Here is a 24880-nt window from a genome sequence, read left to right on the forward strand (position 1 = left end):
GTAGCCATGCCTGTGATATTTTCTTCCCCCAGCTCTACAGACTCCTTGCATCAAGTATGCCAGCTATTAGAAAAGGAGGTTAGGATTATTTCACCAATTGTTCTTATAAACTGGCTGGTAGTGAATGAAAGAGCTACAGCCATCAAGGTTAACATTTGGTAAAGTTGCCAAATGTTAGATTACCCAAGAGTGAGGAAAAGTTGAGAATGGTTTTATCAATGTAGACTACGCTGGAAGAAGAGGACTTTGGTGTGCAAGGTGAGAGAGAGAACATGGAGCTGTGAAGGAAAATGTTTCAGGTCTTTTGGGAGATTGCTAGAGAAGAAACGCTTCTCTTTTCCATCTTGTCTCCTCCAAAATGTGTGAGAGATAAGCAGCTGGGCTGTAGTAAACTGATGGTACAAAATCTGGGAGGCTTTGGCAAGGGTTCTTGCAAAATAGAAGTGAGGAAGAGAGCTGAGTTTGTGGGAGATATAAGAGGTATGCTGTTGTCACTTAGCAAGAGGAAAGTGTGGATTCGGTGGTTTCCATCTCAGAGCAACAGCTGCGTGGTGCTTGCGGAGCGGCGGGACGGTGCGTGAGTCTCTGGGGTGCAAGTGCTGTGGGCTCCCTGCGCTTCCTTACACGCATCACCTCTTCAGGGCATCAATTATTCTGGGGCGTGTCGCTGAGGACAGTCCCAGTTGCATTAAGAATGCCCTATTTTGCTTTAGCTAACAATAGACTAATTATTTTGTTAAACAGCTTTGGCTCTTATGATGAAGGATATACTGACTTGCACAAGATAATTGCAGTTATGAATTAAAGATATGTCTGTTTGGTTTGTGTGTTAGTGGGGGTATACTCTTACTGCTCTTTATGGGACCAGTACAAAACTTGGATTACAAAGGCTTTTGTGATCAATATTTATTTAAAGAAAAAAAATCTTGATGAAATACAGACTTCTTTATGGTGTGCAGCCAAGCCTGATTTTCACTGCAATTTTCCTCTGGACTAAGTCATTTATAATTAATTAGGCCAAGAGTTTTTAAGGAGAAACAAATATGCAAGGATAGTCAGACGTGTCTGTGCTCTGGTGGTTGTAAGTAAAGTGGAAATACTGTCTTACTAAATACAAATCCTCACATTCTCAGTGAGGTTGTTTGCAGCTTATATTAAGCCAAGTAGCCTTAGTGAGCTCTTCTTATTGGGAGTGATGTTGCCCTAATATGAATTAATAGGAAGAGACTGGAGAGATGATAGGAGATGTGTTCAGTTTGTTTTGAGAGATGCCTTTTGTGCCATTCTGCCTAGAATGTATGTCTGTCTGTATGTGTGATCATGACTGACTGCTGCTGAAATGCCTCACTGTGTTGTCTTTGGGTATTTGACTTCTCTAAAACTAAATCAGAACTTCCTGAGTGCACAGGACCATGCAGCTGTTTTCCTTTTCCCAGACTTTTCTCTTCAGCAACAAATCATTGTATGTTACTCTTTAACTTCCAAACTGAAAATCCAAGGACTTACATGGTTTCATTTTGTTTTGCCTTTCAGATTGTTTCAAGAAAAAATCCAGAGGATGTCCAGGAGGTAACATTTTAAACTTGTGCAAATGTCTTTATGAATCACACTACGACTTTTGAAGCATCTTTGATGTAATTTAGCAGTTTCTCTGTGTTTTGTCCTTGTACTTGAGCCAACAATTTTCGTATGTTTCCATTTGTCCTTAGCTTTCATAGTTAAAAACAGTAGCTAGTGTAACATGATGCATTTCATCCCTCAGTGATGAATGGTGACTTGAAACAAAGTCTTAGGGAGTAAAGTGTCTTTTGATGACAAAACTGCTTTGATAACTTTACAAGCTCTTTTCTTGGGGCTGGAATTGGCAAATTGATGGTTACTTAACTCCTACTGGTAAAATTAGAGATCAGTCCACAATTCAAGTCTTAGGTCTCAGCTGTAGGTACTCTTTTCCTCTTTAACCAATGCTTCACTGAAAAGCCTACACCATTATTGTCTGTTAGTGAAGAGGGAGAATGGAGGAGTCTAGGAGTCGTTGAGAGAGATTAGACTGCGCGTCATATATATTATGCCTATCTCTCTGAGGCTCCTTTAGTATTTTCCAGTGATATATTTTGACAAAACTTTATAATTGCTTATTCTTTGCCTCTTCTGAAGAGTCTGTGAATAAGGATCTGCTTTATTCTTGTGTGTCTTAAATACCTCAAAAGTCTGTCACAGGTCTCATTTATTGAGAGAGAAAAATACACTACATATGTGTGCATTGTAGATTTTTTTCTTTTTAATTAAGAAATCTTCCCCCCACCTTGATTTTTTTCTAAACTAGTGACTCGACATGGTTACTATTATACAATGTACCTGCAAAATCTTCCTGCAAAAGCACAACCTTATGGCTTTTCAGACATCATGCATATGTTCAGTTTCTGGTGCAGTCTCTTACTACAACTGAGGAGAGCCATAGTTGATAAAAGAAGAGCTCATAACTGAATTCATTGCATCTCTGTGTGGTCAAACATAAGTTACTGATTAGTGGCTTGGCAGAGGTGAGAATTGGCTAATACATCTAACACGCCTTTATTGCATCCTTCTTTGAAATCTTGAGAATCAGGGAAGCATGAGCATTTGTGCTTTTTGCATTTTTTAAAAAAATCTCTAGGAGATTAAAATAACCTATCAGAATCAGAGATGATCATGGATCTAGTTTAGAACTGCATTACTGTAGTTTGTAGCTTGATGTTCACCTTTTCCAGGGAGACTCCTGAATTGAACCTATCCATGAGCACATTCTGCCATTACCTTAATCTTCATTTGTGAGGAAAAGCACTTTATAAGAGCTGTTGATGAGTCCATTCATCAGAAAAATATATTGTAAGTGTCTTTCAGCTAGAATATTGCATGAATATGTGTTAAGTAGTTTTGACACAATAGCAAAACCATATCTTTTAGTTGTTGCTTTGATTTGTGGCTATAGGTTACCCATGCAGTTTCACATGCTCTAGACAATAAGAGGACATAAATATGAGATGAACTTCTTAATAGTTGCCCTTTTCCACCTGCATTGTACCTTATTAATTATTCTGCACATTAGGTGCAGGATGAATCTGTTATAAGCATTATCTGAAAATAGTTGGTTGTTACAAGGAACATCCTAAATGGTGGTTGACATAAGGGGGAATTGTAGTCACAAACCCTCATATGTTGAGAGCTTTTCTGTTGCATGGCCTCTTACAGTAAAAAAAAAAGAACTGTGGGCAGCCTTTGGAAGAAAAAGAATATGCCCTTAACCTGCTCCCACTGAAAATAAATTTACCTCAGTTTTCCAGAATGCTCAATGAGGAATTGAATGGAAATTTTGTGCACAAAACCACCTCAGGGCTTTAGGATGTGACTCATGCAACCTGCTTCCTACATCCGTGTAGGACCACTGAGCTGTGCCTGCTGCCTTTTCCAGGTGTCTTAATGCCACTGCTGTGATGTTGATACATTCTTTACATATGTACAGCTGCTCCTAAGGCTGTGTGACCTCAACTCCACTCGCCAGTTTTCTGTCACATCTTTTGTCTGCCCTTTGAGATATAAGTCTTTACTACAGCACCTCTCCCACTGCAGCCAGTTAGAGCTCAATGTAATCCCAGCTGTTGTTGTTGGGGCAGGAAGGAAGAGAACCTTGTAAGGGTTTTCCTCTTGAAAGAAAGAAATAGATCAATGTGAAGTTTTGCGTAGGGATAGCAGATATAGAAAGACCAGTGGACCTAACTTTAATGTCCTTGCTTCTGGGGACTGATGGTAGCAATGTGGTGTGTAAGGCAAGTGCATCTAGGGTAGTCCCATGGTGGTTTTTTTTCCTGTTCATTTAGGAGAAAGGCTTATTCATTGTGGAACAGATGAGTTGCATGAGTTAATAGAGATATACTGGCCCTTGCCATGACTAGCACCTTACAAGGCTAACATATGTTTTATGACATATAAAAGCACTTGCTGTGCTTTGTTGGGCCTCAAAATACAATGTGTCCTTCCTCCAAACCTAATTTCTAATGAGGATGTTAGAGTGGGAACTCTGCTAACTTTGCTGGGCCACATGCATGCAAAGGCATGTTTTCCATGAGCTTCTGGAATGTTTTAGGATAACCTTGACTGCTCTTGCTATGCAAGTTACTTAGGGATATTTATTTTTTCTTCTTGACTATTGAGTGATCACTTGTAGCAGTGTAAAATGATGCTTTTTTAGTGGAATGAAATCTCATGCTCTTATTTTCTGGCAGCTTTTCATGTTGTTTCTAAGTACTTACATTGCATACAGTAACTTAATGTGTAAAGAATTCACTGTCTTAAGCAATTTTCTGTTCTATATGCACACTGCTCAAGAAGTGCTAGTCATGCACTCTCTGGTTATTCGATTAGATAAAAATATAGCATTGAAAAATTATTATTTCTGATAGCAAAATTACTAGTTTGCCTTCTTGAGATTCCTCACTTGTGTGTGAGGAGTACCAGCTGTAATTAAGTCATGAAAATGTGTGCCAATAAAGGAGTCAGAATCAGGACTGCTGGTTCCAGTATAGCTAAACTTATAAGGTGGGTAGTGTGTTGGCACAATAAAGCTTTGCATGTCCACTGTTGACAATCCTCTTACCTTATATCTGCATTGTTCTATGGGAAGGACTTGCATCTGCTAAAACTTAGAAGGCCTCTGATTGCAGTATTAAAAAACCAAAAAAACCCAACAAAACCACAAAAATGCTCTAAATCTAAGCCTTTTGCTTAGCTCTAAATCTGGTTTGCTTGAAAAAAAAATTCAACTTTTTCAATTGTGATTGCTCATGAGAAGGCAACCTGGTAAATCATTCAGAAATATGTGAACTATTTAAAGTTGTTGTTAGTTGTATTAAGTTAATTGAGACATTTGACTGGTGTGACTGTGGAATCAACTGCTGAATGCATGCACTCTCCTTTTTTGCCTTCTGTTCTACTTTAATCACTTTACATTAGTGTTGAGGTTTATTGTGATGGCTTAGTGAGTCTGACCAAAAATGAGGTCAATATATAAAAAAAAAAAAATCTGTGTTAATATCTTTTCATCCTGATAACAAATCCAGTAGCAGTCAAGTGTAAATGTTATTGTTTACTTCTTTCATTGGTTTGATTTTCCTACTGGGTTCTCCTCCTTTCTTGAATGGAAAGAATGGGATGGAAGAAGGATAAGTTACATACCTGCCTGGGAGATGGCTACTTTCTGGAAAGGAGGGATCAGGAATAGTGGGTATAATGGACCAATGACATCTTTATGTCTAAGATGGAGTTTTTTGTCTAAATTACAAAAGGAACACACTGGGTTTTTTTTTTTTTGGTGTTATTACAAAAAAACATTTAAAATGGAGGCTAGCATTTACATCTGATCCACACTTTACACACACAATTTAGGAGCTGTTTTCTAGTCTTGGGTGCTTAATATATTGTCCCTAAAAATTCCTTGCTTGTGTTGGGATTTCTCTTCCCTGGTTTTCTCTTTTGCTGCTGTGTCTCTTCCCCATACCTGCAGCTGCACCAGGCAGAGTGTGCTGTTGAATGTTGGATAGTGCAACACTCCTGTTCAGCATTTTTCCTCTCCTACTGGCTCCCTGTGTAGGTCTGGCTCTCAGAATGACTGAAGCAGTGCTGTCTTTGCCCTCCTTTCAGCTTTTACTCAGTTTTTCTCTATGCACTGTAGTGTTGTTAGCCAAAATGTGGGTTGGGGACAAATAATGACCTTTTTTATGCTTGTTACACTTGGCAGTTCAGACTGTGTATTTTTGTTAAACAGATTTGCTGGAGTTAGTGGTCTGATGTGATTAACCCAGTGGATTTGTGGCGTGATGTAATATGACCAATGAACCTCACTAATACTTCTCTCTGGTTTCTCTGCTTCAGATAATCGTTTGGAAGAGATACAGTGACTTTAAGAAACTGCACAAAGATCTTTGGCAAATTCATAAAAACCTATGCAGACACACAGAGCTCTTTCCACCTTTTGCCAAAGCAATAGTGTTTGGTAAGCATAATTTCTTCCTGACCTGCTGAAATTCTTTGGTAACTCAATATCTATAAATACATCTTGTTTTGTAGCTGGATGAAAAATTTTCCTTGTGCTTTTTCTACTCAACTTGTAGGTGTGCTGGTATCATAACTTGATGCTTTTGTTTATTTTTGTAATGCATAAGAGTTTATGTCCTTGCCCCATGTTAGACATAGTAGCTAAGATATTTATTGATGTATATGTTTGCTATCTTTACAACATACATGCCCTGTTTTCAGGAGCATAACGTCTGTATTAGCTTTGTGACCAGCACATGAACAGCAAACAAAGTATTTAATACACGAGCTGTCTGATTTTTAGTGGTGAGCTGTATTAAAGTATTAAATAGTTGTTACAGAAAAAAAAAAATTATATGGCAATTTGATTGCAATTGTCAGTTTTACCTGGTTGGGCTTTTGAGATCAGTTTTACATATTTCAGCAAAACAATCTGCCAGAGAAACAGGTGACAAAAAGGAATTAGCTCTTATAGGTCTTAACTTCATCCTGATGTGTATGTCCTCATGAATGAGCTATAGATGGACTTCCAGTGGTGTGACTGTATAGAATTCCACCTACCACACTTCCTTTAGCAGTGCTGTGTTTATAAAATCACCTTTTTTTAGTGTATGTTCCTCATGTTCAGCACAAACTGGAGCTATGTTTTTGGTGTAGATATATATCACACAATATACACTGTGTTTTTAAGTGCTTTTCAGCAATTTTTTAGTGTGTTCAGCATGTTTGGTATCTTTTTTGCATGCATATACTGCATTCTCGGTGAGTGTTTCTGAGGCATTTCTAAAGTCTTGCTGACTGTTGCTTTTGGTGTACGTTTACCACCTGCTTTTGAAACCTTTTTCTCAAGAATTTTAAAGTTGTATTTTGAAAGTGTCCAACAAGTGTTTGACATTTGTTTACTTGCATCTGTCATGCACATTTGGTTTGGTTTTGAGCTTTTTCGTTTCTAATGTGCTTTTGGTGTTAAAGGTTTCCAGTGTGGATTTGGACTGTTTTTAGTTCTGGTTTTGGTCCCTAGGGCATGGCTAAGATGTTATTTCTGTCCAGGATTTCTTTAGTGGGTTCTTTTTGCATACATACGTGGTATGATTTTTCAGTGTGTTATTTTATGAGTTATCCAGTGGAATTTTTTCTGTGTATCCAGTATATTTGCTGGGCCTTTTTAGCATGAATTTACCACTTGCAATTTACCATTGGACATTTTAATGGTTTTTAATCCTTGAACATGTTTTGTGGTTTTTTTTGGCATGCATCCACCAGATCCCTTTTGGTGAAGTTTTCAGTTTCTGAGGTGTATTTTGGGTTTATTAAATCCTTTTCAGAACCTAAGGCATTTTGAGCTTATCAAATCCTTTTTATGGTGTTTACAAGTTGGTTTAGTTTGGTGGTTTTTTTTCTTCTCTTCTTTTTTTTTTTTTTTTAATTAACATTCATTTGTGTTCATGGTTTCTTTATGCACATTGTATGGGGTTTAGTGTCCAGGATGTTTGGCATTTTTATGTTTGGCATTTTTTAAAAAGCATCTGCCGTATGCTCTTGTTTCTGGTCTAGGATTTCTGTGTGTTTTTTGGTGTGGATTTTGGTCCTTACAGTGTTGTCCCAGTATGTTTGCATTACTGCAGTGGTGTTTCAGGTGTCCAGTATGTTTGGAATCTTTTGGCATGAATTTCTAATGTGCTCTTTTTTTGCTAAGATTTTGCCCTTTTAAAAAAAAGTCTTTTGTTTCTTAGGCATTGCTGCTTTCCATTGCCATGTGTTTTGGATATGTTTTGGTGTTTTTTAAAACATACAGCACACTTCAGCATGGATTCGCGTTTTTTTTTGTTTTTTTTTTTTGTTTTTTTTTGTTTTTTTTTTTTTTTGTTTTTTCTTTTGCATCCTGCTACCACATCCTTTTTTTTCCCCTCCCCGTATTTTTAGCATTTTTAGTGTTGAGCTTGTTTGGCATTTTTTACCACATCTCTAGCGCATGCTTTATGTGTATTTGCAGATTCCATGTGTTGTGTCTGGTTTTTGTGTTTATTGCCTTACATGTTTTTGCATGGTTTGGATGTATTCTGCATGTTTTAGCACCCAGACGGTATTTGGTGTTTTTTGGTCCATATCTAGTGCTGATTTTTGCAGGTTTCCTTTGTGTGGCATTTTTTAGCAGTGTTGGGCAGTCATCTAGAGGCTGTTTTCTCAAATTTTCTGTGTGGCTCAGATTGGTATGTTTTAGCATGCAGTGTGTTTCGCATTTGTTGGCCTGCATCTGTGAAGCTGAATTCTGATATAGATTTTGTGGTTCTCTGCTAGGTGTAGAGCTAGGTGAAATTCCTGGTTTAAATTGTATTTCACATCAGCTAAACTGTGCCCAAGTTTCATGTAATTTTTTTTTTTGCTTATTTATGAAGTTGGAAGTGGGGTAAGTTTTGGTGCTATGTCAGAGCATGGGCAGTAATGATTAAATAAAGCATGCAGTATTAGTTTCATTCTGAGATTATTTTAAGTCTGATTTATAGAGTTCTCACTGGACAAATTATTTACAAAGCTAGTATTTGCAAAATATAATTTCAGGCAGAAGATATGATAGCTGTTCATAGGGGAGAAAAGAGAGGGGTAAAATAAAGTCAGGGTGGAAAGAGGATAGGTGTCTAACATCTTGAATAATTTAAAATTGCTATAAATGCAAATTAACTGTTTTTACACTAGCTCTGTAAGCAAGGGAAGAACTGAGCGAAATCTCTTCTGAAAAACATCCTTCTTCTATTGTATGTAGTGAACAGAAGTGACTGAAATGTACATTGTGAGAGGAGGAAATACACAGAAACATTCAATGCAGTTATTTATTGAATAGTTCCTTGAAATTAAAACTAAATGAAAACAACCCCCCCTACATTTAAATGATGCTGAGACACAGAAGAATACAGAGAAGTGGAGTAATGTATAAACAAATTTTTAATGATTGGTACATAGCTGAAAGGAACAGCCCTATCTGGCTCTCCAGTTTAAGAATTATTTTTGTATTTACAACGTAAAATTTTACAGTGTACCCTTCCATTGCAATTCTGCACATAGTAACTGCAATATGATTTATTTTAATTTAAAATAAAAATCCTAAGGGTTTTTTTTTGTACTAGAGGAAAAATACAATCTTCATAGACAACAAGGTTTTGAAAAATTCATTTTCAGTCTCATTCTGTTAGTGATGACCTGCAAGGTCCATCTCTTTCAATATCTTTTGTTTCCATGCTGCTTTGATGGACCATTTCTGCAGTGTTGCTTCCCTGTGGCAATGTTACAATTGTTGCAGCCTATAGACTAGTTTCTAATTAAATTTGTGAGTAGAATTGTTGGCAATTGTGGTTTTTTTTTTTTTTTTGGTGTTTTTTTTCTTTTGTCAGGTTTTTTGTGTGGGTTTTTTATTTTTTTTGTTTGTTTGTTTGTTTTTGGTTTTTTGGATACCTGTGCTTTAAATGATGTATGTACCTATTGTTTGCAGAGGGTGCAGTTTGCAAAATGGGCCCTGGTGGTTCTGACAGTTAAACTTAGTTGTAGTAGAAGTGTTAAAGCTGAGGAGCATCTCCTGTTCAGCATTTAGAGTTTCAGGAGATGGTGTGGAGAACTGAGATGTATTTAAAAACAAATGTGTCATGCTGTGCTTCCTTATTTCATGCAACTAAGGACTTGCACAATGTGTGTGTGTTTTTATGTTGTTGCAGTAGAGCTGCTTGTATCAAAGCAGAAAAATTGCTATGGATGGGAAAAAGAAATCATCTGACTTTCTCTGTACTTCACTTGAACATTTTCCACTTGTTTTATAGGAAAAAACCTCAGTGAACTTGATAATGGAAATCTAAAATGGCCTAAAATATCCAGCTGCTAAAATTATGATACCTATATCTGGGACATGATTACTGTCCTATCCTAATGCATTAACATAATTTTTTTCAGTACTTTCAAGCTACTTCTTTTTTGTTGTTGTTGGACACTTGTAAGTATTTCCGTATGTTGGCCGTACATGGCATTTACCAAAATATGGGTAAATCTGCATGTGTCGTATCTAGCAATTGCAGAAATATACTCTAGTATAAGAAAATACTACAACCCCCCCCCCCCCAAATCACCAAAAAAGAAACAAAAACTCCCCAGATATTGATAACTTACTAGCAGTGAGTCAGAAAGAGGATTTTCATTATAAAGCACAATAAGGATGCTCTTTGTTTTTGAAGATACTGAATGAAGTAATGCATTTATGAATTTGGTGCTGTGTACAGTAGGAAGTCTTGTGAGAAGCTAACTGAAACATGAACACACACTTTGCTGCGTGTTTAGTTGTTCGGGTCTGCCTCACAAAATTAATTGTGGATTCTTTTAACAGGAACTTACCTTTGGTTTTTATGTAAATAGGAAATTTTGAGTGGATCATCGCTGGAGGAGTAAGAACTGTGTTATACTCTCAAGTTGTAGTTGACACTTCTTAAAAATATAAGAAAGATGCAATCCCTGTGATGAAGTGTGTGAATGTCTGAGAATTGTAAAGACTAGCAGAAATAATGTTGATTTAGATGCAGCATGACATCCTGATAGAGATGTTGGAAGAGTGAGCTGGCTGCGTAAGCACCTTTGAGCATTTCCTTGAGAAGAGTGACAATGAAAGTGTTGGGCAATACAGCATTGCTTGAAAGTACAAAAAAAGGAAAAGGAGGAAGGAGGTAGGCAGGGCTGCCTGGGAATTAAACTGCCAGCAAGATGCCAGGAGGTCTGTGAACTGAACCAGTACTGAATAATGTTCTTCCTTCCCCTAAAGCCCTCTAGTTCTAGAAGCAGTTTTCCTGATGCTATCATGATACTAATGGGCTGGAAAATGCGACAGTGACAAATGTTTCAACAGCTCTGTTCTAACATGTACTTCTATTTTTTTTAGCTTAGCGTCCTAAGAAACTAAGGCTTGTATAATTGTGCCTTTAGAAAGTTGAACCCCTTACTGATGTGGCTAACATCAGCTCAATTTGAGAGTGAAAGTGGTTGCAAATGTAATTATACTTCTGCAAAGTCTGTGAAATGGCACCTGAGTAAGAAGAGAGCATGTGTTTTTGTGCTGCTGAGGGCAAGGCAGGCTGAGCTCATACCTGTGAGGTTTGCAGCTGCCTGGCAATCAGTGAATGCACACCAGTCAGCCTGGCAGAGCTGGTCCTGATGTGTCCTATCTGGTGCCCAGTGGAGATACTGAGAAGGTGTGGATAAGCAAAATTAGTTTTTATTGAGTTTGATGAAATGGACCAGGGAGAGATTCTTGAAAAACGAGGAAAAATATCTTACAGAATTTTTTTCTTGCAAAAGTTTTCTGTTTCTGGTATTGTTAGGTGTTTACTTCTTCACCATTGATTTTCTACTGCATTGTAACAGTGTTCATGTGAATTTGTAGATTCATTAGCTGGCCCACACTGCTGTGCTTTGATGAGGGAAGCTGTTTTCTTTCCATGATGTCCAGTTTTGCATGGAATGAACCAAGAGCCCTAATGCACCCCCAGTGTTGCTCTGAAGACTTAGGAAGTTTGGTGAGCAGTTTAATAGGACCTGATTTCAATGTTACCGCTCACCGTGGTAGCATTGCTTTTGCCTTCTTTCTGCTTGCTTGTTGGTCACTCTTTTGTACAGCTGCTCCTGTTTGTACAGCTGAAACGGCAGGGTGAGCAAGGCACGGAACCAGTCCAGCTGAAAATTAGCCCAATGATGTCTTTTCTTTCATGGGAAAAATAAGCCCCAAAAGCTTTGTTTGTGATCTTGTGAGTATGTGTGTGTCTTTTTAGTTTTATTTTCTTTTTTCTGATACCGCATGGGCAGGAGCTATTTACTTGAAGAATTTCTGGAAAGAATCCTGCTTTGATACTTTCTTCTGGGATTATTTTTTTGCTTGCTCTAAGTATAAATGAATTTTGCTTTTGTATTCAATGTTTCTTTTGTCCTCTTCAAAGGTTAATGCCACAGAGCTGTCACAGGTGGTTCTTATTTTTCTGGTCATGCTGTTATAGCAGTACTGTTTCTTGAACTTGTCTTCCCAGTCCTTTTTTCCCCTCTGTATAGCTGTTGCAATATCTGTTCCATTCTCCTCCAATTATTACTGTTAACCTCTGCCCTTTTTCTTTTGTGAACTTGTAACTATTTCAACAACAAAGTGATGTTGATATAAAAAAGCTAAAATAAGTTGCGTGCAATTGTGAAGGATATGAATTTAAGGTAGCAATCCAAGGGTTTTCTCCTGAGAAGCAAATCTCTTCAGGTGAACTGTGGGATTGTTTTTAAGTATGTTTTTTCTAATTGGAATGTTTTGGGTGCTGAGTAGAGAAAAAGGAATGATCATACATTTTAGTAAATGAGCTGCTTTCAGCTCTGTTTACCTCTTGAATCCAGAAGGAGATGAGACCCTGTCTGCATGGAGTTACTTCAGAGGAAAGCTTCAGTGTTTGGTAGCAGGGCTTCACCATCTCCCCTACACTTTGTCTCCTCCATAAATGGCACCTTGGAATTGAAGATCTGTTTGGGGGCTTTTAGCAATACTTTGTTTACTACCCACTCATATTGTGCGTTGTTCTTGAGAATACGTGAAGATTGCTCAGCTCCTTACAGGATTTGGGCCATAATCAAGGCTGACACTGACTGGCATATTGTCAAATTGTGCACGTATCATTTATTGTCAGATAAAACTGGACATCCGTTAGCGTCTCTTGGCTAATCAAGAGTGTTGCTTCACATATTCTTACGATGAGAGGGCGAAGGATTCTTGTCGTAGCTGCCAGCTTTCATCATCCGAGCGGATTGCAGAAGATGGGACTCTAGGGACAATTGAGAATAGGAAGTTTGAAGATTTGCTATGTTCTCCTGAAGCGTTGGAGTGACTTTCATAGACTCAGGGCATTGTCTCCAGAAGGTTGCTTTTGTCTCGTTTGTTTTCTTTCGTTGCAGTTATTATTGCAAAATAAATGTGCAGTTATTTCTAAAACTGTCAATCTGTGTGTCTGTTCCAGGGCGATTTGATGAAACTGTGATTGAAGAAAGAAGGCAATGTGCCGAAGATCTCTTGCAGTTTTCTGCCAATATCCCTGCTCTCTATAACAGCAAACAGCTGGAAGAGTTTTTTAAGGTTGGTTAGTATTTGCAGAAGTATTTGCTTCTTACCGACATGACTGAAGTATAGTGCTGATTCTGCTTTACTTTATAAACCACGGAATGACAGTGAGCTGGTCTGACATGCTTTGTGAAGGGACTGGGAGTTTTCCATTCACTCTGGAAATTGGCTTTAAAAAAACCCCATGCCACACCTCTACAAGGTGGAAAGTTTTACAGGAACTTCAGGTGAAGGGATTTGAATTTTTTTTATTGAATGATGAGCAAAACTTGTGATGATAAATTCCAGTGGGAAGTAATAAAAATATTGTCACTGTTCTTATATTTTCAGTAGGTGTTTATAGTTTCAAACCAAAGGAGTGAAGACTGTTTACATTGTTTCCTTATGGTCTTTTGGACTCAGGTCCACAGAAGCAAATGTGACATGTATCTAATGCAACCTGCTGCTTGTACAGTGCTGTGAGAACCAGTCTCCATAGCAAATTTTAGGACAGTACATTGATATGGACTTCCTCTTTATTACAGCTGTGAAGTAGTTTCTGTTCAGTGGTTCCTTCAAACCTCTTTATTTTCAGTAGCTTAGTCTAATGTTCTGCAAACTCATAAGCATAAATTTACATGTACCCATGATAGTAACTCTCTGGAATTAAGGAAATGTTCATCTGGCTGAGATGGGACTTAAGCATATTGATGTGTTTAGTATATTTAAATGATATCTATATGGAAGAGCAAAATTTTATCGAAGCGTAAGATTCTTCACTTGTTTTCATGATGAAGTTATTGCAGTGTTCTTTAAAATACTTAAAATAATGTTATTTAAGCTTTGGTGTCAATAAATGATTGGGAGACCGAGTTAGACTATTTTACTTTTTGGTTTATTTGCATTTTCATTTTTTTCAGTTCTTTGGAAATACTTTTGTGGTTTTAGGTAGTTTTTTAGACCTCTCTTTTCTTCCTTTGCTTAATAAAAGTATTAGTTTTAGCCTCCCAATGGACCTTTTCTGGCTTTGCAGGGAAATGAATAAAACTAGAAAACCAAAGTTTTTTTAGGACAAACTATGTCTTCAAGGGGGGTTATGCAAATGCAATAATTTAGGCTCATTTGTTAGCCGATGTGATGTCATGCTTTCCTGTAAGTGAGCCTTAGGTTTGGTCTGTCACCAGCTCAGCCTGTGTGCTTTTAGGTCTACCCATGGGTGGTTTTGTTCCTTTTCAGATTTTTGTCTGTGGAGAGAGAGACTTGGACAATGAATTCTTAGAAACACCTGAAGGGAGTGTTCTGTGCATCTGTGTGCTATAAACTCCAGAAGAATGAGCTGGCTTGTGTGAAAATGTGCTGGGCTGGTTCAAGACAGATTAACAATGCTTGTTTTTAATATGATTTCGAAAATGGTGCACTTTCTGTTAAACTGGCATGGAAAGTGTGCACCTGAGATGTAAAGCAGAAATTTAAGAAAACATTGAAAACATTTTGGTGGTTTCTAATGCTATTGTTACTTCTCTTAGTTTTGATTCCTTTTAGGCTTGGAGAGGAATGTCCTCCTTGTATCTTTGTAAAGTCTCAGCTATGACTGAACTCAAGATAGTGGGTCATGAGTGGGACATTAGTCTGATGGACAGTCCTGTGCTTGGGAGCACCACTGAAGGGCACAGACTATGTGTGACACAAGAGATCAGTAGCATTTTATTCTCTCCCTGTTAGACTTGGGTGTGCAGTTCTGCGTGGTTCAAAATTCTGAAGATGCAGTAGCCTAAATATTTAGATACCTAGTCAGCCTGTGACAATCAAATATAGCTTAACTGAAAGTCCTTGTTTAATTTTGCAGGCTTATATGGTTTAATTCAATTCATTAACTCTAAAGTAATGGAGCACTCACTGATTAGGAAATATCATTTTCAGCTATCACTTCTATACAGTGAGAATTTCCATAGAGCACAGCAGCTGAGTAATTCCTTTGCCTCTTTTTTTTTCAGGGTGGAGAGGTGCATGATGGCTCTGAGTTGATTGGTCCTGTTGAGCCTCTGTCTGACTCTCTGACTGACAACCTGTCTGACTGCAGCTCTGAAGGTTTGCTTTCTCTTCCCACATAACCTCATAGCATGATGTGTTTTAAAGCAGCTCGTAAATGGCAAGTGACAGATTTCTTCATGGAGCATTGGCCTCCAGTTTCTGTTTGCTTGTTATGGTAAAAATGCTGAGCTGGGATTGGCGAGAGAGAAATTTGGCTCAGGGGAGCTGTCTTCACTTCTGGAAGTTTTATTCTAAAGGTGTACATGCTGACTTGGATACCACATGTAGAGTAATTTTAGTGGCACTTTTAGTGGTAGTTCATGTGCACTAAATAATAGTAGAGCTGTAAGGAAGGGTCAGTCAGCCCCAATAAATACTGTACTGGAGCTTCTTGCCTGCCTCTAGGCTGAGTCAGTTTAAGCATTTCTGTGTACCATGCAATCTTTTAGATATTTATGTGTTTCTGAGTTATGCTTGGTCCTTGTGATTTCTAGGAAATTCTTCTTCAACCCTTAAGTTTTCCTTTGGAATTGCTTAGCACTTAGCATATATAAATCCACATTATTATGCAAACATGTCTTAAGGTTATTTAGGAAGGGATCTGATCTTTCTGGCATAGAATTTGCTTTGATAAAACAATCCTTGCATAACAAAAAATCTATTTTGTCTTCTAAGAGTGGTTGGTTAATTTTTTTTTTCTTGAGGTTGTATGACTTGTCACTGGGATCTCTCTGTGTCAGTAACTTTGTGCTTAGTCGTACAATATATTCTAAGTAGGAAGTGAGCTTTACATTTTATTTTGTAGTACCTTCTGTGATGTAAATGAACTAATGTCCCCACAATATTTTGTTCTGTGAAGGGAAAGGTATAGAAGTTGTTGTTTCTATATAAAAAATATAGGTTTATGTTTATATATAACACGTATGTTTATATGGAAACATATGTTTATATGTAGTTGTTCAGTTAAGGAGGGCAGTTATGATAAATAGCATTAACTAGTCTTAAAGAGTTTTAATGATTTCTGTGAAATTTAACATTTCAGATTCTGACAATGCACTCACTTTACACTGTGCCCTATAAAATAGAGTGCTTCTAAAAGTGCTTAATGTGAACGTTTCTATTCATTATTCACAAGAGCCTCATTTTTAGCAGAAGAAAACCACTTCCTTTATGTCAGATAAAATACAGAAAAGAAAAAAATGCTGTAAAGTAGAAAAATTCTTTGATACCCTTCTGAATCGGCTGGAGGGCTTTTACGGGATCCTTGGAACAGCTGCGAGCACAGGAGTTGAACATGCTGAATGTGAATTTTGTGGAGTTATATCTTCTAAAAACCTAGGTGTCTTCCAGCTCACATTGTCTTATGTTTGAAAGCAGATTTTGGTGGGCTGGAAGCTGTGGACAGAAGGAAACGTCTATCATTAAAACCTCTAGATGGCAGTGGCAATACTTGGCCTTGAGTCCTCTCCCTGACTCTCCTCACAGCCTCCTGCCTGCAGCTGATTTTTCCCAGTCTGATTCTGGCAGTTAACTGTGGCTGGTTCACTCTGTCACTTTCTGTGGGCATACAAGGGCCTCCACATGGGCACTGCTCCTTCAAGTTGTTGTACTGAGAAGTAGCAAATCCATCCCTTAACAGGTGCTGCTGTTTGCTTTTGAGGGTGGGTTGTGTTTTCTCTCTTTTATCTGTTTTTTCCAGACAAAGTTCATTTTGCAGAAGGTGTACACATTAATGGTGGAAGATGCAAACTGAAAGTAGTAGAAATGTTTTTGTACCAAAATAAGCAACAATTATCTTGCTTGTAAAAGGAGTTTAGCAGTTTATTCTTTCATAGGAATCTGCTTTTCAAGAGGCTAGGTTACCCAGGCTTTCCACCAGTTTTTGGAAACTCTGTTTAATTTTCACATACTTGATGAGCAAGGCAGAGACAAGTACAGAGATTTGTGTTGAATTTCAGCATCATTATTCTCATCTTATATTCCTGACAAACAGTCACTTTGTCTTCTTCTCTGGGTACATTGGATGATGGTCAGATGTCCAACTTTCTCTTCATAAGTGTTTCTAGATCAATTAACATACCAGATTCTGTAGAGAACTTCATCAGGAAGTAAATTTATTTTTCATTCTCTTTTTTTCCTCTCTCCTTCTGTTTTACCATGTACACACTATCTTGCCAGAAATAATCCTGTGCACTTGAGATGCTTCCTACCCCATAAGCTAACTGGAAACCCCATGACTGTTGTTGTGTGGTGCCAGCTCTGAGCTCTAAACCTGACCTAAAGAAAAGTTTATTAGCTCAGGCTCTGTGCCATGTGTTCATACAGCTGTGTTCGTACAGGACCAGCTTTTGGTCCAGTTGGCTACAAGACAAGAGCAAACGTTGTTTTGTTTGGCCTGTAGGGAGGGGATCTTGAGTCTGTGTGAAATCTGCTGTGTGGATGGGCTCTAATTCATCTCATCTGGGTGGCCAGAACACCCTTCCAAAACCCCCAAGTTTTCCATTTGTGGTTTCTCTCTGGACTTTTCATCCATCAATCAGATCTGCTTTCACCCCCTGGTACCTCTAATTGGTGTTTAATAAATACTCAGTTCTCCACCCCCAAATTTGATATTGCTGTCTCTAAATTGAGCAGGTGAGTGGCCCATTATTATTATGCTGGTTAATGAATCCTCTGCCTTCCTCCAACTTTTCTGTTGTGAGTTTTCCTTCTTTCTTGCAGGATTGGGGGCTACACAGTTTTCTTCTCTGCCTGTACACTTCCCTTTATGGCCCTTCCATGAGAAGATCAGGAGCATTGTCTTCTGTGCACCCTGTCCCTTCCTCTCAAGTAGTATAGTGTCATAAGTATCACTGTCCCTTGCTTTTCAGACCAGGAGTGGCTGATAATTTGTTGTCTTTCATGTCTTTTTCCTCTCACTCATTTTAAGGAACTGCTGGATTTTAGAAAAGCAGTATTTCTACTGTGCCTTCCTATCCTCTTCCATAACTTGTAAACTCCTTTAACTTTACAGCTGCAAAATGTAAAAGAAAGTTTGAGTTAGTTGCCTTTGAGTCGGCTTCTAGCTGCTGCCACATACTTTTTGAAAATAAGTCAGAATGTGTTACCTGGAAATGTGGTTACACTCATCACTCTGACAATAATATAGGAGAAAGCAGACACCAGGTTTTAGCTCAGAATTTACTTTCTCTGTGCATGCAAACAGCTACCTGTCTTGACCTTGTTGCCTGTTTTATGGCCTCAGTGGGTACATGTGCCAAGGTGATAAAACAAACTGCTACTTGATATCCAGGTGGCACTGCCAAATTTGTGGCTTGCTCCATATGTCTCATGCAGAGTACTATTCTGGAATGACGTTTTTGAGACTGAAAGCTGGCTTTTTTTTTTTTTTTTCCCCTTGTGTGTAGGTTCCAGCTTTGAAAACTTTCCTGTTTTAAGGCTCCTTAGCCGTAAATCATCAGAGCAGAGAGAGATAGGGATTATAGTCTTGCTGTTGTTGAAATGAGGTGGAGTGTGAGCTTTGAATAATCCCCCATCCAAGCAAGGACCTGTGTTTTGAATCTTGTAAGCAGTGAGAAATGGCAAACCTAATACCGACTTTTAACGATCTATTAACAAATAGGTATCTCTGATAGCCAAAGAGCAGTTTCATACTTTTACTTATAGGAGGGCCATGTATTTTCATTCTGATGGCAAAGGAACTTGAAATCTGTTGTACATGTGGGCGTCAGAAACATTTTTGTCCTTCTTTTCAGTTCGAAAGGATTTAAGTGGGCTTGATGATGTGACACTTACGAGCCAGTCGGAATGTGGAGGTGAGATCTAGAAGTTGTTCCCATTACATTTGTAGAAATTAAATAATTAGAAAATCATAATTGAGTGAATGTCTTTTGTGGATGATAATCCTTACAGATTGAAATGGTATATATGTAAAATAACTGTTGCCATTTATTCCCAAATAACCATGAAAAGTACCTGTGGTTTAGTTACTGAAGGTCAGCGTGCAGTAAGAGTGTAGTGACTTATGGTAAATATAAAATAAAATGTGTTAGCTCAGATTTGAATGATGAAAGAGGTGTTAAGCAATTTATTTTACCATGTGTTAGCAATGAAGGAAGATTATATGTATTATATGTGAGCTGAGTGCTGCATGATGTGTAAACTGACAGTAACTCTGTGTTAATTCAAACTCCTAATTTACTGTTTTGAGGATGCTTCATCTTGCTGATTATAAACAGTATGTTGGGATTTCTTGCATCAGTAATTTGGCTCCTGCTGGTTGACTTTTCTAATAGCAGTCACACAGGTTTAGTTTTGGAATTTCCTGGAGCCCAATGGTGAGCTGCTTTGGAAGTTTAAGTTGGGTGTTAGATGTTGCTCTCTTCATTCTCAGTACTGAAATGAAGACTGGTTGTTCTGTAGAGTTTGTAGTTAATTTTTAAAAATATGTTTCTATAGGTCCTAAGATTTTTTAGAGACAGCATTGCAGTCAGGGAGTTTCTGTGGGCATTCTGAGGAAACTGTGTAAGTGAAAAAGAGCTAAGTCTTTGAATGGGATAAGGAATTTTGAAGGCTCCTAAGGTATGTGAGCAATCTAGAGTCATGGATGCCTTTCTGACTTTCAGGCTTCTCCAGTGACAGTGACTTGATCTCTCTGACAGTCGATGTAGATTCTCTCGCCGAGGTAGATGATGGAATGGCATCCAACCAAAGTTCTCCCAGTAGAGCTGCTGGCCTTTGTGTTACTTCCGATCCCCCAGTCCAAAGCACGCTGGCATCTGAGCAGGAGTGGAGCAAACCTGAAGGAGAAAAGGAAAGCCATGGTTTGTTTACTGCAAGCTTAAAATCTAAGCCAGGCAAACAAGATTACTTGGAGAAAGCAGGCGAGTTAATAAAACTGGCCTTGAAGAAGGAGGAGGAGGAAGATTATGAAACTGCCTTAAGCTTTTATAGAAAGGGGGTTGATCTGCTTCTGGAAGGTGTTCAAGGTATGGATCTTCTTGTGATGTTTGTCTTCTCCTTGGTTATGTTTGTTTATGACATTTCCATGGCTAACACCAGCTTACTGTGTTGCAAAGAAGTGATCTGAAGTGCAGAGTTACATGTGCTTGGCTTTCACGTACCTGATAACTGTGTGCATGTGAGAGAGAGAGAAAATTTTCTCTCCAAGACTGAATGATAATTTAGGGTCTCATCTTCCAAGTACCCAATATCTCCTGTGTTAGAATTGCAGCACAACCTTCAACTTGCAGGTAAGTAGCAAAGTGCTCTACTTTTGCCTCTTTCCTTTTTAGTGCCTAGCCATTAATTAATATGTGGCACTTGCAGCACTGTTGAAACATTATTTAATTTACATGGTTAAGTGAGGATTAATTATCCCCATTTTACGCTTGGGAAGAGGCAGACTCAGGTTAACTTCCCAATCACAAAAGGATTAGAATTGCTCTTGTCTCACAGCCTCTTACTTCTTCCATTAAACTATTCTCCTTTTCTAGCTAAAGGATGCATAGAAACTTACATGCTTGCATTGCTAGAGGAGAACAGGGTTTTTTTTACCTTTTCGAAAGACTTTGGTCTGTCAATGTATATCTGCAAAAGCTGTTGTTAATAGACTGGGTGCAACTATGTGCAAATTTCTGCCTCCTTGCACTCTTGTCAGTAAGGGAGAAAATTTTTTCCTTTCTCTCTCTTGAGAATCTCAAGTGATAACCTCATGTAATCTGCATTTTGTCCAACAGTGGCTTAAAACTATGAAGTACAGGGAAAGATTTGTTCTTTCCTGGAGTGAATTCAGGGTCTGTGTATTGTGCTTCTGTCCCACACAGATCAAATGAGTGATACTAGAATTGTGCCTTTGTTTGACAGTGTACAGCACAGATGCATTCTGCTGCTCCAGATCTGGACTTAGACATGAATGTACCAAACACACACAAGCAAGAAGCCTTTGCTGCATCCCAGTGGGATGCACAGCAGTGGTCCAGACCTTCTGAACAGTTCTAGCAATGGAAATTACCTGCTGAGCTGATTTAATGGGGCCTGGCAAAAAATAATGGGTAGGTTACTGATGAGAACTAGAGGTGTGAGCCAAGATATGTGCATAGCCTTTGCTTAAAGTGTCTTACACTTTTTGGCAAAAGTAAATCCACCTCTTTTCAAGTCTCAGTGATGTCAGTAGGGTTGCTGCTTTGCTGCTTGTTGTGGCTTTTCAATAGCATCCTTCCTTTCCTTGCCTGTGTTGTCAAAGTGTTTTTCATTCTTAGTGAATGTACTGGCAGTCTTCTTTTGGAGAGCCCAGCTATTCTTTCTTTGCAAGTACACTTTTCATAGACCTGTGGGCCATTCAGTTGTGATCTTCTGAAGGACATCCTATTTTGTCATAAACACTTCTGTCTGCCAGCCATGATGCGAGGCTGCCATGATGCGAGGCTGCCATGATGCTGTTTTGAACTGACAGTTCAAACTTCAACTTCAAAAGCTTTCTTTATTAAACAGTTTCAAACTGTTAGGGGATGAAAACAAGTCAGTCTGTCGCACATCATTTTTGCTGTGGTAATTACCGTGTATACCTGAGTTGAGGCGGTGGTTAAATGTGTTGGCTTTGAATTCATGGTAATCCTTAGGGTAATATGTTTGCTTTAAAGTTATGAAAGACTTTTTGCATGTAGGTGACTTGCTCAACTCATGCATATGAACTTGTTAAACCAGAGTAGGTTGAACATCTTACTTGTATTTGCCAAAATTTCCTCCAAGAATTTTTTCTTCTGTGCTGTTGACTAGCCACTCTTCCAGCTGCCTTAGATAACTGTTAATCCTTTTATATCCCACTTATTTCAGGCTAGGTAGAAATTCAAGGAATCTTAGAAAATTGTGATATTCTGCCTGATTTTCTTGATGCCACTCAGTGTAGTGGGAGTTACTAATAAATTGTTAGTGATGGTTATTTGTGTGGTGTGTGTCAGTGTTCCTGATGGATGAAGAAACATGTACCCAGCACCAGCACCTTTTTCTTTGCAATCCCTGACATTGCATCTGTATAGCACACAAGAGGGAGTAATGGAAATGAGTTGCATTTTAGGTGGCATCTTATTATCCCTTGGGATAATTGTACACTGGGTGATTCTTAGCAGCCAGCTATTTTTTCATTTCTCTGTGTTACCCTGCATGGCTGTGAAGGAGTATTCCTTTTTTTCTGGGTATTCACACTAGATTTGGGTAGATCCAGCTCATTTTGTCCCATTCTCCTTGAAGCTTATGAAAACTGGCAGAGAGACACTGTTGCCCTCTTCATGATAGCAGGGCTGGTCCAAATGTCTTCCTAAAAATGTGCCATCTCATGACCTATGAGGACAGTAGAAAAACAAAAAAAAAACCCCAAACAAACCTTTTTTAATGTAGCTGCTTTGTGACGGCAGCGTGTTTAGCATAAATACGTGAACATTTAATGTATATTGTAGTAAAAACCCACAAAGCTTCTACCTAATCACTTGTTATTGAAACACCCCCTAGTTATGTGTTTCACACGGATAATATAATCCTTTCAAAGATAAGGATGGTGCAATTATTACAAAACGCTTCTGGTCGTCTGCCACTGATTATTTTGCACCTCTTCAGTGTAAATAAGACTTTGTAACAGCTGAGAGTGAAACACAGTGTTCATCGATCCTTACCCACCTGTGCAGTGCCCTTGTCTCTGTGCACAGCCTCTGCAGAACGGGCCGCAGGTGGCTTTTTCCCTGGGAAGTGCAGTGACACGGGAATACAGACTTTGGCCACGAGGTGGCGGCAAGGAAATAGAAATTGCCACCCGAGACTTGGAATCGGACGATTGCAGCAGCGCACTGAGGTGGGGGAAGGAATGCCGCCCATCTTCGGTGCTTTTGAGACAGTCCGCTCGCTCAGGTGCCGCGCCTCTGTGAGCTGCTTCGGCGGATCTTTTATCTCAGCTGTTGTTAGCCTGGCGCCAGTCGCTCCTTTAGGCTCAGCGCAAGATCTGCTACTCAAGGCTGCCTCGACAAAACCATGCGCGGGAAAGTTCAGTGCTGCAGGTTTACAGACCTGTGCTGGTTAGTTTGAGGTAGGTGGCTTCCGTAAAGGCAGCTGAGCACGCTTGAGCCTGTTATATTCCTGATGACTTTCCAGCTCTCTGAGCTGCTGGCACTAGTGTTGGCGAGGCAAGTGTTGTATATTTGAGAAATGTCCATCTTGACTTTGTTTTCAGCTCTGTGCACATGCTCTCGGATGTACAGTGGTGTTAATTATTCTGGGCAAGGTGCATATGTATTTTCTTTTGCTAGTCTCTTGCAGAGTTTAGTACTAAATCCTTTCATGTCCTATTTGTAGTCCTGCCAAGAGACCCAATTTTTATCCCTTGGGAAAGACTGCTGCCTGCGTGCTCAGAGGCTGGTGTATACCTTGGACTCTGGGCATCTGCTCCTTATACAGGTCTGGCCTACTTCAGCTCCATACTCTTCTTAATATTAACCAGTTGTCAGTGTGAAGAAGAATGAAATCTTGGACTGGCAATGTAGCCCTTGAACTGCACCTTTTGTATACCAGGGCTCACTTGCTTGCAGGGACAGGGAGTAGCTGCCATAATTTCCTTTTCTGAATATGTACCAAATCTGCTGCTCTGCTTGTTTTTTCCTGGGCATTGCTGCATGCAGGGTTTGGAAACTTTTGGAAGACATAGGTTGAGTAGGATGGTTCAACAATTCTCTAGGATCTGAAACCTTCTAAAATTCAAGGTTTTCTGCATTTTTAAGCATACCAAGTATGCTAACTGGTAGAAACTTTGGCTCACAATTATAGCTGCTCCTTTGTTTTGTTAGCATGTCAGAGCACTTTGAGGTCAGTGCATTGCTTCAGGCCTGGAGATGGAAAAAAAATGCACTAATCAATAGCAAGCCACCAACTTCTAGCTGGAAGTTAACTCTGTTTAATGCAAAGTAGTGCATTCCCTGACTTTGGTATAGGGCATAGTTTACGTTAGGAAGAAGCAGATCATGAGACTGAAATTGTGGAGAGTTTTTTTGTAATAAAGGAGGTAATCCTGTTTTTATAAACTGCTCCTCTTTTTACTACAGCAGCCTTTCTTTAGTTATATGCATTATAGATCTGGGCAGTCTGAGGTGTGTGATAAACAGAGTTAACACTGCTGCTTATTGCTGTGTTTCAGTAACTTCAGGCATGTGAAGAAGCAAAAATGCTGCACAACATGGCCAGCCTAATTAATGTAGAAAAGTACAGGATCTCTTCCATGTGTTTTAGAAATCAAATGTGTTCATTGCTGGTCTGTCCATGTTGCACATTAACATCTGAAGGGAGACGACCCATTTACTCCGTTGGAGTTTTGGGATGTTTATTTTCACATGTGCAGCAGCTGTGGCTGGGCAGAATGAATATTGATTTAGTTTAGGCATCATGAACCTTGTTGCATGAAGTCTGGAGTGTCAGCAGCCACAAGCTGTCTTCCAGGTATCTCTGTTTTGTGTTAGGGATCTACAAGCTCTGAATAGGCTGCTGGTGTCTTTGAAAGCAGGCTGTGAATGTCAGTTTTGCACTGCTCTGTGCTATTTTAATGTTTATCCAGTAAACAGAGCTGGAACAAAAATTACACAAATTACTGAAACCTTGCTAAAATGACTTTGACTTTTAACCCAGAAATACATATACAATAAAATGCTGGGAATA

The 24880-nt window shown here is 38.9% G+C and overlaps 1 protein-coding gene across 4 annotated transcripts in view; it reads left to right on the plus strand.

The window, feature by feature from the left end:
* The window catches only part of RPS6KC1 (ribosomal protein S6 kinase C1), an 85864-nt gene that overhangs the window by 3772 nt on the left and 57212 nt on the right, over positions 1-24880 (plus strand). For 2 of the 4 annotated variants that reach the window (XM_038134142.1, XM_038134141.1), the window contains exons 2-7: positions 1534-1569; positions 5908-6028; positions 13080-13195; positions 15154-15247; positions 18946-19005; positions 19816-20178. In XM_038134142.1, the coding sequence (XP_037990070.1) occupies positions 1534-1569; positions 5908-6028; positions 13080-13195; positions 15154-15247; positions 18946-19005; positions 19816-20178 (790 nt within the window). Of the gene's footprint in view, positions 1-1533; positions 1570-2849; positions 2869-5907; positions 6029-13079; positions 13196-15153; positions 15248-18945; positions 19006-19815; positions 20179-24880 lie in introns of those variants that run through there. The other 2 variants (XM_038134144.1, XM_038134143.1) reach the window with 2 other exon arrangements.

Source organism: Motacilla alba, chromosome 3 (assembly GCF_015832195.1).
Source record: "Motacilla alba alba isolate MOTALB_02 chromosome 3, Motacilla_alba_V1.0_pri, whole genome shotgun sequence".
NCBI classification, from domain to species: Eukaryota; Metazoa; Chordata; class Aves; order Passeriformes; family Motacillidae; genus Motacilla; species Motacilla alba.